The sequence below is a fragment of the Rattus rattus genome, chromosome 1, assembly GCF_011064425.1.
Source record: "Rattus rattus isolate New Zealand chromosome 1, Rrattus_CSIRO_v1, whole genome shotgun sequence".
NCBI lineage: Eukaryota > Metazoa > Chordata > Mammalia > Rodentia > Muridae > Rattus > Rattus rattus.
In genome coordinates, this window is record NC_046154.1 from 47,659,845 (window position 1) to 47,674,480 (window position 14,636).

The 14,636-nt window shown below is 47.8% G+C and overlaps 1 protein-coding gene across 1 annotated transcript in view; it reads left to right on the plus strand.

Annotated features, from left to right (window-relative positions):
• Tceanc2 (transcription elongation factor A N-terminal and central domain containing 2) overlaps window positions 1-9,807 on the plus strand; it is a 37,313-nt gene extending 27,506 nt beyond the window's left edge. The window contains exons 3-4 of the mRNA XM_032900979.1: window positions 358-551; window positions 8,829-9,807. Coding sequence (XP_032756870.1) covers window positions 358-551; window positions 8,829-9,017 — 383 coding nt within the window. The 3' untranslated portion in view covers window positions 9,018-9,807. The remainder of the gene's footprint in view (window positions 1-357; window positions 552-8,828) is intronic.
• The last annotated feature ends 4,829 nt before the right edge of the window (window positions 9,808-14,636 follow it).

A 14,636-nucleotide genomic window follows, 5' to 3' on the forward strand; every position in this document is an offset into this window, starting at 1 on the left:
CTCTCGTGCCCGGTTCACACAATCTCTTCAGACCGATGTCCTTCCCTTCTACTCCTGTGCACCTCTATCCATCTTCCTGACTCCCTCTTACTTCCGGTTTTTTCTTAACAGTCCTCTGTTCACTTCCTGTCAACTGGTCTCCGCCTCTTGACCCATGGTTGACTTTATTTAATCCTTTTTACAATATTAAAGCAGAAAGCTCTTGGATTAAAGGTGTATGCTAAGGCTGAGCCTCACTACAACTAAACACAGGTTTTCTAGTAAATGACACAATCTCGGGATCAGAGTGTGATCAAGGATCCTGCAACACTGTATTTCCAGAAGACAGAACTGCATTTTGATTCTCTCCTGTTCTAGGTCATGCGGTGAACAAGGTGCGCAGGCACTCGGACCCAGAGGTGGCGGGCCTTGCCAAAGAGGTTTACACTGAGTGGAGAACTTTCATTGAAAACCATCTGGACAGACCCTCTATTGAAGTCCGCAGTGATCCAAAAACTGAGTCATTTAGAAAAAATGCCCAGAAATTACTTTCAGAAGCCCTGGAATTGAAGGTAAGGTCCTGCTTGAGCTGTGGCTGAGGGGCTCCTCACTGAATGAGCCTGTGTTCCCAGGATGGGCTCTGGCCATCACCAGGCCCAGTCTGTGATAATCCTCAGGACTGGAGATGTCTCGGCAGTTAAGGGCACCACTTGATGCTCTTGCAGTGGACCCAAGTTTGGTTCCCAGCCCCCTACTGGGTATCTCAGAACCACCACAGCTCCAGGGCCCTGACTCCCTCTTCTGGCCTTCTAGGTACTCACAATGCACAGGCACATACATACCCAGAGCCACACATGCACATACATAAACTCATAGGTTATTAAGGATTCTGGATTAATAAGCATTTGGGGAAACAGTGTTGCGTGTTGGCTTTCGAACTACCAAGAACCAGGCTCCAGTTCAGGTCTCTGTTGTGTACCTCAGGGACATTCCTCAACATTGCTGACGCCCATGTTTACCTGTGAAAGGAGACTCGGGATCCCATCACCTAAGTTCCTGGGAAACTTAAATGAACAGTTTATATAAGAATATCGTCAGTTCTGCCTGAGAAGTCATTTGATGGTCAGAAGGTGGTGGGGCACTGGGAGGCAGAGGCATGAAGATCTCTTTGAGTTTGAGGCCAGCCTGGTCTACAGAGCAAATTCCAGGATAGCCAAGGCTACACAGAGAAACCTTGTCTTAAAACAAAAAGTCATTTAATGAATGTTGGTTTCTTTCCATTTCAATTCTTTTTTCTCCCATTGAAATAAAATTTTTGAAATGTTGTAAAATATCAGTGGCAATAAAAAGGACTGTTCCCTCATTATTTGTCAAGACCTGTACCTCCAGATCCGTGACATAGAATCAACGCCATAGGCATATTCCCTGTACCCTGGCAGCTAGAAGCCCAGGTGATTAGTTTGCCATATACGTGCTGGACAGAATTTTGCTCATTATTAATAATATTAATCATGAACCAGATGTGGATGGCACACACCTTTGATCCCAGCACTGGGGAAGTAAAGGCACACGCAGATCTGTAGGTTCAAAGCCAGCCTGGGGTACATAGTGAGTTCCAGGTCAGCTTGGACTACATATGGAGACTGTCTCAAAAAAATAAAGAAGCTAGTGTCGTGAAAACACAACATTTTTTTATCCATATTTTTCCTGTTGTAATTTCTCCTTATTGAAATATCCTTAAAGAATAACTTGCAAACACAGGAGTTTGGGGCTGGCAAGGTGGCTCCCTGGGTGACAGCACTGGCCATGCAAGCCTGGCACCTTGATTCCAGAAACATCTAGAGGGGGAAGGAGAGACCTGGCCCCCAAGGTTGTTCCCTGACCTTGGCATCCAAGTGAACCACGAGTGCACACACACGTTATGCACGCCCCCTCCTTGAAGAAATGACAACAAAACCTTTAAAGGAGGGCACTCAGAGCCTAGCTTACACGCCACATCTGCCACTGCACTTCCTCTGTCCCAAGTATTTACCCACAGAAGAAAGCAAACGGACACACAGTGCATTGCTTACACTTTTAAAGAAAGACGTGGGCTTTCTTTTAAATGAAAACTTAAAATCCCAAATGAAAAAGATACAGAGAGGGGAAAACCAGTCACCATTGAGCCTGCCACCTAGAGATAATGTTGCTAACATTTTGGTGTTTTCTTTTATGGTGAATTATTATAGTTTTTTTAATGAAATGTCAGACAAGCTGTGGTTAGCCAAGATTTATTTAGGGCAAATTATTTGCCAAATGTCCCATAAGATATTTTTATTGATTATTTAAATCACATCCCAGAAAATTGACATAATTATTTATATTTGTGTTGTCCCGTGAACCTTGCTCAGTCTCAATTACTGTCACCCTCTCTGTCCTGCTCTATGCATCTTTATTCTCATGTCTGTGAGCTTTACTGTCTATCTGATGGGCAGGGACTCACTAGGCTGTAAAATAACTTTTCCTAGTGGAAACTTTGATGTGAATAATGACGACAGAAAGTGTGAAATGTAAGTCATTTTCTAGAGTATCGATTAGCCAACAGACTCGATATTTTAAATAAAGCTCATTTTTTAAATAAACCCGGATTACTGCCGAAACGTACAGTGCGGTCTATAATACGTAGTTAATGTGGTGGTAAATACCAGTTCCCTGTGGTATCTTTTTACGTAAATGATAATAACGAAGCCATGCTTGTAAGGATTAATGAGCAGTTTGCCTGCTATATTAAACTCCATAATAATTATCCTTTTAGTTTATCCATTAATTATCCTTTAAATGGCACATCAAGTGGTAAGCGCTCAAGTGTTGCAGAGCGAAGTTTAAAAAGTGATACATTCGTTAGTGCTTTCCACCGTAATTGGAAAGAGTATCAGGTTCAGTACAGCTGAATGGGTTTGTTCCCAAGGAGTAAATTTCAAAAATCTGAAGTATGCAACTTACTCAAAAAAGGATGCCTCTTCTTTGCTCAAAAAAGAAAAACAAACACCCTGCCTGCCTTGCATAAGCAGCTTTGATGGTTGTTTTGTTGGTTTGGTATGTCCACAAGATTATCACAAGTCCTTTACGTAGTTACATAGGCTAACCTCCGCACCCGTCATTTCCTCATTGCCGTCAGCCCGTGACCCACCTAATCCTGATCGCATCTACCTCAGACATCAGGGCTTTGTAAGCGTGCCTCTCCACGCAGTAGTAAACCTAACTTCCCGGCCCAGTGACAAACTTTTTCCACTTATCCTAGCATGTGTTTTTGCAAATCCCAAGTCTCCCGTGTATCTGTTTCAGCTCATGCTTCAACGGGGGAAGTCATGTGTGACAAATGCACACCCCATAGGTTCTCTCTTTATTACGCTGCAGATTTGCTTTCCATGTTCATGGATTCCTTCCTTGTTCCTGGGATAATGGACCAGATGAATACGGCGCTGTTGCCGAGGCCCGGGCCCCATTCCCTTTCCCCTCTCCCTTCCAGGTTCTTTGTTCTTCCCTATCCTTTAATCTCTCCTCACATGAGCACCCCTGAGTGTCATTCTCTTACTTCCCTTTCCTCATTATCCACGCTCCTTCCTACCTCACGCACGGCCTGGGATCATTTTCCTATTATGTCATTTAAAAAAATGAGCCTGATTCTAAAGTGAGCCATATCATTAAGAGTTGGGACACTGGTTGGTGGCCCGGTTGGTCGCAGACGGTGCTAATGAGGTCCAGCTCAGGGGTATATCTCACGCAGGACTGTTAGCGGGTTTTTTCTTTGTTTAATGGAATCATGGATTCAGACTGTGCCCCTGGCTTTGACCAGCTCACTCACAAATTTATCCAGTGGTCAAAAAGAAGTGTGGGGAAGTGAGTACAAATCCATTCGTGCTAAATCTTGCCCCCAGTGAGTATACAGTTCAGCAAATATGGGATCTGCTAGGTGCCGGGGTGGGGGTGGGGGTGTCATACAAGCCTGAAGAATTGCCTCCCTGTCCCTAAAAGCTCCCTGTCCCCTGGCCAGTGCCTGTGAGTGACTAATAGAACTACAGGGCTTACAGAACGAGTGATCCCTGGGAACAGTTGGTTTGCACACACGCAGTGTGATCTGGGAATTCGAGGTTTCATGAAAGAGATGTCAGGTGAGCTCGCTGTTAAAAGAGGGGTAGAATTTTATGAACTGGAAAACAAAATGGAGCTCTAATTTACATTTTATCTGCTATGGGACTGATACTATTAGAAGTAGAGGAGAAGAGGGAGGTGTGAACGGGGAGAAACGATATTCACTCAACAGGTATTTGTCAAACACAGAAAATTAGGAAGTGAGTCTTGTATTTGAGGTCAGCCCAGAGGTCCTGTCTGCTGGGGAATAAACACCCTCAGTGTGAGGGTAGCGTCAAGAGAGTTCACGGACACGGTAACTGATAGTGGCTCCATGTCTTGCCAAGCCCACTCCTCTGATACACGGCTTGCTGTGTATATGTTCCCCCAGTTCTAGCCAGTTGGTCCAGATTGGACAGCTGACCAATACATGCTCTACCTACAGGCACCAGTAGATAGATAATGGCAGCACATCAGCTTCTCCATCCTGACAAGATTAGGGGGTGACCACACTTGGCTGTATCGCCCCTTGGTTATCGGTGCTAGGTGCCATCTCCTTTCTAGACTGGGATTGGGGTTTGGGGGTGTTACAAGGGAGCTCGAGTTGTGGGTAGAGAGTGTGTGGAATGGGGAGAGAGTGGTGGAGGCATTCCCTCGGCTGAGGCTCCCTCGTCCTGGATGACTCTAGCTTGTGTCAAGTTGACAAAGAACCAACCAGCAAGAGACCATGATCTCTGTTATGAAGACAGGATCTGGTGACTACACACAGTAACTGCCTCAGGTTTGGGAGGGTGATGGGGGGGTCTCTTGTTCCCATTCCCATTCCCATTCAGCAGATACACCTCACAGAAAAATCCCTTCGTCTTGAGGTCCCAGAAAGACTCTGAATCATTCACCCACCTGTCACCTAAAGCGTCAGGTTAGGACCTGCTGGAATAGGGTCAACCTTGAACAGGTTTGCATCAGTCAAAAGTATCTTTCATTTCATGCAGTAAATCTATACAAGAGGGTTTTATATGTGGCACACATATTTCTCTTTATTTCTTTACCCTGATTGGCCTACATTTAGCAAGGAGCATGTGAACTATTAGATGTTTCTGTTTTCCATCACCCCTGAACAGCACGTGCTGTGCTGCCCCGGGTCTGTGGTTTGTTTTGTTTGCTGATATTTTGACATAATCTTTCCATAGGGCTCAGGCTAGTCTTGACTAGCTTGTCCTGCCTTGGACTCCTAAGAGTTAGGATATGCACCACTATGCCTGGCACTTGCTCGTTCTCTCTCTCTCTCTCTCTCTCTCTCTCTCTCTCTGATGGTGGAGGTGATGGTAGCTTTTTTAGACAGGATTTCACTATGTATCCTTGGCTATCTTGGAACTCACTCTGTAGACCAGGCTGGCCTCAAACTCAGAGATCTGCCTGCATCTGCCTCCTGAGTGCTGGGATTAAAGGTGTGTGTCACCGTCATGTCACCATGATGCCTGGTAACATGCCATGTCTTTCTATGCTGTGAGTGTCCAGAGGTGAAGAGTGGGGTCTTATGCACTGTGCCCCAGATCAGACCTGAGAGAGCAGTGACTATTGAATGGTGTGTGTGTGTGTGTGTGTGTGTGTGTGTGTGTGTGTGTGTGTGTGTGTGTGTGTGTGTGTGTCCAGCTCTCTGAATGTCAAAGTTCTCTGATTTTTTTTTTTATTTTGGTATTTTTACTTCATTTCCAAGGCTGTGACTTGTATAAACAGAAACATACCCTCTTCCTTTGATAACCTCCCCCCTTTAAAAAGGCTTCCTTGCACATTAAACTAAGTAAATCTTAGCATTTGGTAACTAATGAACTTCACCCCAAGGTAAGAACCTGTCTGGCAAATGCTGCAGGCCCAGGGCCACGGAGTGGCTGCCATTACAACCTTGCTAAAGTAGTTTGGACACAGGGTTTCCTCAGGCAAGTCCAGTGCCTTCTCCTCAGGGAGCCCTGATGAGCCTGAGGAAGTTGGGTTCCAAAGAACTGTGGCACAAAGTGTGTATACTCCAGCCGTGGCCTGGGAAGCGTGAAGCCCAAGACAGCCGTGTCTGCCAGCCTGAGCCAGTCTGGACCAGCCTGAGCCAGTCTGTGGGCCAGCCTGAGCTAGTGCCTACTCTTGGATCTTCCTTCTCTCTCTTATTCTTACTCTCTTTTGTGAGTCCTTAAGGAAGTTTTTTTTTTCCTTTTCTTTTGTTTTACCCTGCCTTTCTCTCTCTTTCCAAGTTCTGTTTGTTTGTTTGTTTGTTTGTTTGTTTATATGTATATGCCCGAGTGCATGCATGTGCACCATGTGAGTTCAGAGGCTGGAAATTGGAGCCATGCCCTTTGCAAGAACAGCAAGTGTTCTTAACTGCTGAGCCATCCTTCCAGGCCCATAGTACATTTCCATATATTTATTTTGTTTTTGAGACAGGATGTCACTATATCGCCCTGGCTGGCTTAGAATTTGCTCTGTAGACCAGGCTATCCTCAAACTCAGAGATCTGCCTGTCTCTGTCTCCCAAGTGCTGAAATCAAAGATTTGTGCCACCATGCCTGACCTTATATATTTATGCTTTTATTTGTTTGGTTCGTTTTGATTTTAGATAAGCACATTCTTCTGTTTTACCCGGGATGATTTCAAACTTGCAGTCTCCCCAACGCAGCCTCCTTAACTCGCAGCCCTCCAGCCTCAGCCTCCTGAGTGCTGAGATTAGAGATGTGAACCGTTCCCTGCTTGATCTTTGTGTTTTACATAGTATAGTGCATACCTGTGCTGGCTAAAATGCCACCATCACGTTCCCCTACAGGCAAGCTTGTAGAGCATCCTCTTAATTAGCGATTGACGTGGGGGGGTCCTGTCCACTGTAGGTGGTACCACCTCCGGGGCTTGTCATCCTAGGTGATGTAAGAAAGAAGGCCGTGCCAGCCAGTAAACAGCACTCCTTCATGGTCTGGGCATCAGCTTCTGCCTCCAGGTGCCTGACTTCCTTCAATGATGATCAGTGATGTGGAAGTAGAGGCCAAATAAACCCTTTCCTCCCCAAGTTGCTTTGGTCATGGTGTTTGCACAGCAATAGAAACCCTTACCAAGCCCGGTTTAGTGGCCCACACTAAACCCTAAGAAGGGTTGAAGAGGAAGTGAGAAGTAAAAATTGTCTGGGCTGTGAATATCGCTCAGTGCTCGAGCATATGCCCAGCATGTGTAAGGTCCCCAGTTCAGTTTCCAGCACTGGTCAACCAGTAAATAAGTAAATAATAGCGTTCCTGTTTTGAAGAATTTATTACCAGGGGAACTGCAGTGTATTATGACAGTGATCAAGGAACACTGAGGAGGGCGTTGCAGCCTAAAGAACTCTCAGTCTTTTGCACTAAGGTTGTGTGTGTGTGTGTGTGTGTGTGTGTGTGTGTGTGTGTGTGTGATGGAGTGACATACCAGCACAGTCTTACTCAGGGTCACTGTTCCTGCGATAAAACACTGTGACCAAAAGCAACTTGGGGAGGAGGAAAGGGTTTCTTTGGCTTATATATCCTGAATCACTGTCCACTGAGGGAAGCCAAGGCAGGGACTCAAGCAGGGCAGGAACCTGGAGGCCATGGAGGGTGCTGCTTACCGCTTACCTCCCCTGGCTTGCTCACCCTGCTTTCTTATAGAACAGAAGACCACCAGCCCAGGGTGGTACTACCCACAGTAGGCTGGGCCTTGGCACAAAATAAGAAAATGCCCTACAGCCAGGTGTGGTGGCACATGCCTTTAATCCCAGCACTTGGGAGGCAGAGGCAGAGACAGAAGCAGGCAGATCTGAGTTCAAGCCTGGTCTACAGAGTGAGTTCCAGGACTGCCAGGGCTACACAGAGAAACCCTGTCTAGAAAAAACAATAAAGAAGGAAGGAGTGAGAAAGGGAGGGGGGGCATACAGACTTGCCTGCAGCCTGATCTTACACAGGCATTTTCTGACAGTTCTCTCCTTTCAGATGACTACCTTGTGTTAAACTGACATAAGCCAGCCAGCACAGAGTGATTCCTAGGGAAAGGTGGCCTTTGCTACTAGGAGGTGGGCCTGAAAAAGTGGGTTTGGCTGGGAGTCCCTGACCAGCCACAGAGGCTGGCCTTGATTAGACCTGTGACCTCCGGCTGGCCTGGACCTGAGGCAGATCACCCAGCACTGCTACAGATCCTGTCCAGTTGGCCTCGCCATCCAGACTCAGCCGCCCAGCAGTGTCTCTGCTGATGGGAAGCCGCATGAACTCTAGTCAGGCTCTGTCTGCCTCTTGAGTTGTGAAACTCCTCCTCGGATGTAAAACATCTGATAATCAGTTACGAATATTAAGCGTCTCAGGATCCAGACCAGCATTTCTAAAATGTTAAAGTTAAAAGGCACGATTAAAACAAAGAAGTAGGCATCGTTACTCTGATTTATTATCCTTGAACCCCACTTCCTGGTTGGTGAAGCACGGGGCCTGGTGCCGTTTGCTTAGTTCAGGCCGGTTTCCTGTTATAATGGCAAATATTACCACCCGGCAGGGGTTGTGAATGAGGTCCCTGTCACAAAGCACATGGCCTTGTTCCTTAATTGCCAGGGTGGAATTAATTTGCTCTTCCTGTTTCTCCTGTGACAGGAAGTAGATGTCCTTGAATTTCAGTTGATTAATGGAGGCCCCAGAGCAGAGTGCGCCAGCCTCTCTTGCTTTTAATCCTTATGCAACTCAAGGCCCTAATTTGATAATTTTGCTGTTTTTCAGATGGATCACCTACTGGTTGAAAATATTGAACGGGAAACGTTTCATCTCTGCTCGCGGCTCATTAACAGGCCCTACCGGAGGACGGTGCGCGCTCTGGTCTTCACATTAAAGCACCGAGCTGAGATCCGGGAGCAGGTGAAGAGCGGGACGCTGCCGGTCGGCACGTTTGTACAGACCCACAAAAAGTGACCCGAGGACGGCCCAGCGTTGGGCCCCGCTCACCATTCAAAGACTCTTTTGAGTTTGGGTGATGCGGATGTTGGCTGTGCTAGATATTCCCACGGTGCCGTTCCTTCAGACGGAGCGTGGGGAGCCCTGGGAGCCTGTGGGAGCGGCTTCATTAGCTGCCTCGCGCTGGCACTGCCTGACGGGTCGAACAGGGCTGTCACTAGGAAGCGCCATCCAGTTGCCATCACCCAACACAATGGAAGGGTGACAGGTTTCACTGTGAGCTTGCCAAGGACACCTCTAAACTCCCCCATGTCAGGCAGATGAAGTTACCACTTTATTTCGCCACCCTGCAGGTAACTGAAACTCAATTACCGCTGCTCCTCACTCGGTTCCATCCCCCTGAGTTTAGACAGCTCGGATGCCTCTCAGAACTCCCCTGCCTGCTCTCTTTGCTCTACCCCAGGGGTGAGCCCACTGGAGCCCGCGACCAGCCCTGCTTGCCTTCGCTCACTTATCTGAGCCTTTCAGCTCTCCCTGGAAGACCTTCGGGGATGGGCTCCTGAGCCCCCATGCTGAGGCTTCTAATGAGGAGCTGGCCTGAAGCTTCCCTGCACCTCAGGGTTCATTTGAATACGGGCTCTGTTGAAGATGCATAATGAAATTTCTCTTGCAGTGACTTACTGCAGTAAGAAAAAAATGCATACGTGAAGATTTTCAATGAAATACATCTATACGTGCCCGCTTGGGTGATTATGTAAATGCTCTTGCTCTTTAAAAAGTAATAATAAACTGAGATATACCAAATCAAGAATGTAGCTTCCTCCTTGAAGCATCCTACAGAACCGAGTATGACGGCTCCTGCCTGTAGTCTCAGCACTCAGGCGTCTGAGGCAGAAGGATTGCTGTGAGTTTGAGGCCAGTTTGGGCTATGGAGTGAGTACCAAGCCAGTTGGAGCTGTGTAACAAGACTCTGTTGGGGGAGCTTGGAGCAGGAAGAGGGGCATAGTGGACAGAGTAAATGGGTTAGAAGGTGCAGTTGGTAAAGTTCATGGTGGGTTGAGAATTGGAGGGAGGCCAGGTTGGTAGCGCACACCTTTCTTTTATCCTAGCCGTTCAGAAGCAGAGGCAGGTGGATCCCTGTGAGTTCAGGCCAGCCTGGTCTACATAGTGAATTCCAACTTAGCCAGTGCTGTGTAGTGAGATCCTGTCTCAAAACACACACACAAACACACACACACACACACACACACACACACACACACACACACACACACACACATACACACAAACATACACAGAATCTGCAAAAGATGACAAGACCCGAGGAAGGCTGTAAACGTGGTAAGGTTGAGTGGCTTTGGAAGTTCCGGCACCTCATACTCCCAGAGGCAGAGAGGGAGAAGAGTGTTCCAAGGAAGGGATCGCTTGCAAAGCAAGGATGCAAGGCCCCCCTTGCAAATGGTTCTTGGTCTGAGATGAGAGGTGTGGGGATTTGGGGCTTGTAGTTCTTCTGCCCTGCCCGTTTCTCTTGCTCAGATGGGAATGTGCACCTGCTACCCAGGGGGGTGCGGTGGGGGAAGCTGCTCAAACAGGGAGGGGGACTGCAGTTACTCTGGAGTCCAAATGAAACTATGAGCAGAACAGGTGGGGAGGTGGGGGTGGCCATGTGGGGGGCCACCGAGTTGGGTGGGAAGTGACCTCAATGGGCCCAGGCAGCTTCTGGAGGTGAAATCTTCAGCAGAGCTCTCTTCTTCAGAGAGTGTCACAGCGCTTACATGACAGAAGCTCTCAGATGGTCCTCGATGGAGCCATTCTCACACCTTTATTCCTTCCGCATAGGGTCTTATGTACACAGGGTCTTATGTACACAGGGTCTTATGTACATAGGGTCTTATGTACACAGGGTCTTATGTACACAGGGTCTTATGTACATTTTAGGGGTAGGTTGGGGTCTGACAGCAGTGTTTCCTATTGGCTGGGTCTGGGATGTTAGGGACGCCTCACCTGCACCTGTGTGACCCGACTCTCTCCATGGGGTGCTGTGGTCACCTGACAGGGGCCTGGTCAGGAACAGTTAAAGCACCTACCATCCTCTGGTATGAGGTGCCGGAACTTCCGAAGCCACTCAGCCTTACCAAGTTTCCTGGCACGGTCCATTGCTCCACAGATAGCCATGAGTACAATTTCTCTTCCTTTCAAATATTCCGTAGCACTTTAACCTGGTCTAGTTCCGAGGCCATAGCTCATGGGAGAGCGTTTGCCTAGCTTGTTCAAGGCCCTGAGTTTGTTAGATCCCCCAGTGCCACAGAACAGAGAGCCTCTCCTTGTTCCCTTTTCTTTGCTGATCTCTCTTTGCAGTGATTTTGTGTGTTTGTTGTGAGATGCTCTTGCCGTGTAGCCCACACAGGCCTGAAACTTGAGCTCCCCCTGCCTCAGCCCCTTAAATGCTGGGAGGCTTTTTTTTTTTTTTTTTTTTTTTGGTTCTTTTTTTCGGAGCTGGGGATCGAACCCAGGGCCTTGCGCTTCCTAGGCAAGCGCTCTACTACTGAGCTAAATCCCCAACCCCTGCTGGGAGGCTTTTTAATTAAACTTCATTTGTTGATTTGTGTGTTTACTGTTTGTCCCCACTTAGCAATGTTTGTGTTTTTCTCCCTTCTGAGTCTCCAGTACTAGGAACAGAGCCTGGTGCCAGCGAGGCGGCCATAGCTGTTGACTGTATAACTGAACAGCTATCTAGCTGTGGGGAAACAGGAGCAGGACCTAATCAAATCAGGGAGCGCTTCCTGGAGGAAGGGGTACCTGCATGGTTGAGGCGCATGCCCAGCAGAGAAAGCATAAAATGAAAGACCCAGAAGTAGAGATGGCTGGCAAGTAACAGGTCTAGCTGTCCCGGAGACAGCATAGTAGGCAAGTGTAAAGTGTAACTTTTACTCTCCTGTTGTAGTCTTCTCCGGGGCTTACTGCCTCCGTCTGCTAACCTGAGCCTAGTCCCGGAAGCGTCCACCCTCCTACAATCTCATCTAGGGTAGAATGTTTGCCGCCTCTGAGACTTACCGCTGAATAAGCTCACCCTTCCTAGTTCTTTCTGAGGCTCGGCTGGCTGGTTCAACTCAGCTGTTCTGGGTCCAGCTTCTCTCCCTGCTAACTGGTTCAATCTGGCTTCTCTCATGGCCTCTCCTGAATTGCTCTGCTTGGCCTCGTACTAAGTCTGGCAGTCTGTTCTAATCTTCTGTCTTCACCTATGTCTAGCTTGTTCCCTCCGCAACCCGTCTCTGTGAAACTCTCCCAGTAAAACCACCTCCTTCCTTTTTCTCTCTCTACGCAGCTCTCTGAAGTAGCTTCCCTTTCCTCTCTCTCCTCATGAGAGTTGGGCAGATCCTATTGTCTCACAGCTTTCTCTGATTCGTCACTTCGTCACTCAATTAGACATCGCTTTCAAACATCCGTGCGTCCTTCTACAAACTAACTTTACCTTCATTGTTTGGGATTAAAGGTGTTTGCTAAGGGCTGAGCCACCACAACTGGAAACCGTTTTCCCAGCAAACAGCACAATCTCACCATGTGATCGAACATCCTGCAACAGGCAGGCTAAGGCATGGTCAGGTTGGTGGTACCTGGCTCTCAGAAGTGAGGAAGGAGTGGAAATAGAAGGCCTCCTTTATAAGTAACCCCAGGAGTTCTGCTAACTTCCGAGTCAGAGTAAGTTGAGAACAAATTGCTTGCTACCTACCCAAAAGACCTCAGCAGCGATAGCTGGAGGGTAAGATGGCTTTGGAGATGTCTTGGCGTTAGAGAAACAGCTGTGTTCTCAGTGGCTGTTTTCTCCTTGATGCATGAGCAGAATTTCCACAGGCGCTAATGGAGCTGCTGTGAACTCATGGAAGGGGAGGAGGAGGCTGCAGCCAGCTCTGGCCGCTCTGACCGGGTTGCCCGCCCTCCTGCTGAGAAGTGCTTGCAGGCTCAGGTGGTTAAAAATGAAAGGGTTGCTCCCGGAAATGGATGGGGAAGTTACCTGTAAGGCTGGCTGTTCTGTGTCTAATGCGTGTGTTCAGTTGCTGGAGGACCCATACCATTAGAATCCACTCCAGAGGTTATTGACCTTTTCCAGTGGTTAAATTGAAGTTTTAAGTCCCGGTCCTTTGGGTAGGGACTAAGTCTCCTTATTTTCATTCATTCAGTCAACAAATAAATGTGTCTTCTGTATGCCAAAGACTAGAGTGGCCCTGGGAATACAGCAATGAGCGAGATATGATTTCCACTTGAGGGGCTCTTAGTCCAGTGAGGACGAGTAAGTAAATAATTAGAATGTGGCCTATCGGGTGTTTACTGTAGACATTTGTTTTACATGTGGAGGAGGTGGGGAAGGGAATGATTAGCTCCTCAGAGGAGGAAAGAGTCCCGGAAGGGTTCATCTCCACCGCAAAGCTGGAAGCTCGACCAGGAGTCTTGGCAGCACGAGGAAGCCCAGCTCTGGGCACGCGGTGTATGGCTGGTTTCAGAGCAGGTAGAGAGGAGAGACGTGTGCGGCACCAGCTTCATGAGGAACTACGGAAAAAAGTCTCAGGTCCTGAAACCTTAGCCAATTGGTCGTCGGGTATGCATGACCCGAGAAGGTTTTGAGGAAGGCAGTCAAGATAAAATGGTCCTTCTGGAAATAGATAAAGAGAAATAAGCTTTGAAAAACCCTCGGGGTTGGGGATTTAGCTCAGTGGTAGAGCGCTTGCCTAGGAAGCGCAAGGCCCTGGGTTCAATCCCCAGCCCTGAAAAAAAGAACCAAAAAAAAAAAAAAGAAAAACCCTCTACAATTTAAGGTCTAGAGAAGAAAAAAAAAAAAACACAAAAAACAACTCAGATTCAGCAAATCGGAGACCTTTTTTTTTGACAAATGAAGTTTAGAGTTGCCCAAACAGATATCATTAGGAGTTCCGGGTTTGAAAAATAACAGAAGGCCCAGATAACTCGTTTACCGGGTTCAGTGGTGACGGGACAGGCAGCTGGTCTTTTTTCATTTATAGAATATCAGGTTCTTAAACTGGGAGCTGTCAACCTTGGTTTTCTTCCCCGGCTGCCTCGGGCCTCCGAGCTTCACCCTGAGATGGGCAGTGTGTTTCGGATGTGTTTATTGCAGCCACGTGGGACGAGGGTTCAGTCTGTTACCGCTCATTACTGCAATCAGAAACCATCAGCCCAGCCAGGAAAACAAGGCTGGAGAGCGTCCACTGGCGTGGGGACACAGGCTTCAGAGGAGAGTTAGCTTGATTGGATGACATGGTGTTTCCTGTCAAATTCCCCCAAAACGATATAGTTGCTGTCAGGATTATCCGTAGGCTGGGTAGGCTGGGTAGGCTGGTCTCCAGATCCAACAGGACCATGATGCCCAAAGTGATGCCGTTTTCCCTTCCTGTCAAAACCATTCGTTTGGTGCTGAATTCTTGTGTGTCAGGTACAGAGGTCATGGGACAAAGACGGCGGACTCTAGCCTCAAGTTCACAGCCTGATGAAGGAAGATGATAAACTGACCTTCTTTTAAAAGTTGTTTAAGTCACCCTGGTTTGGAGTGTGGGCGGTGCGTGCTGCGGTTTGTGTGTGGAGGCCGGAGGACAACTTGCAAGGTTCTCTCCTTCTCCTATGTAGGTA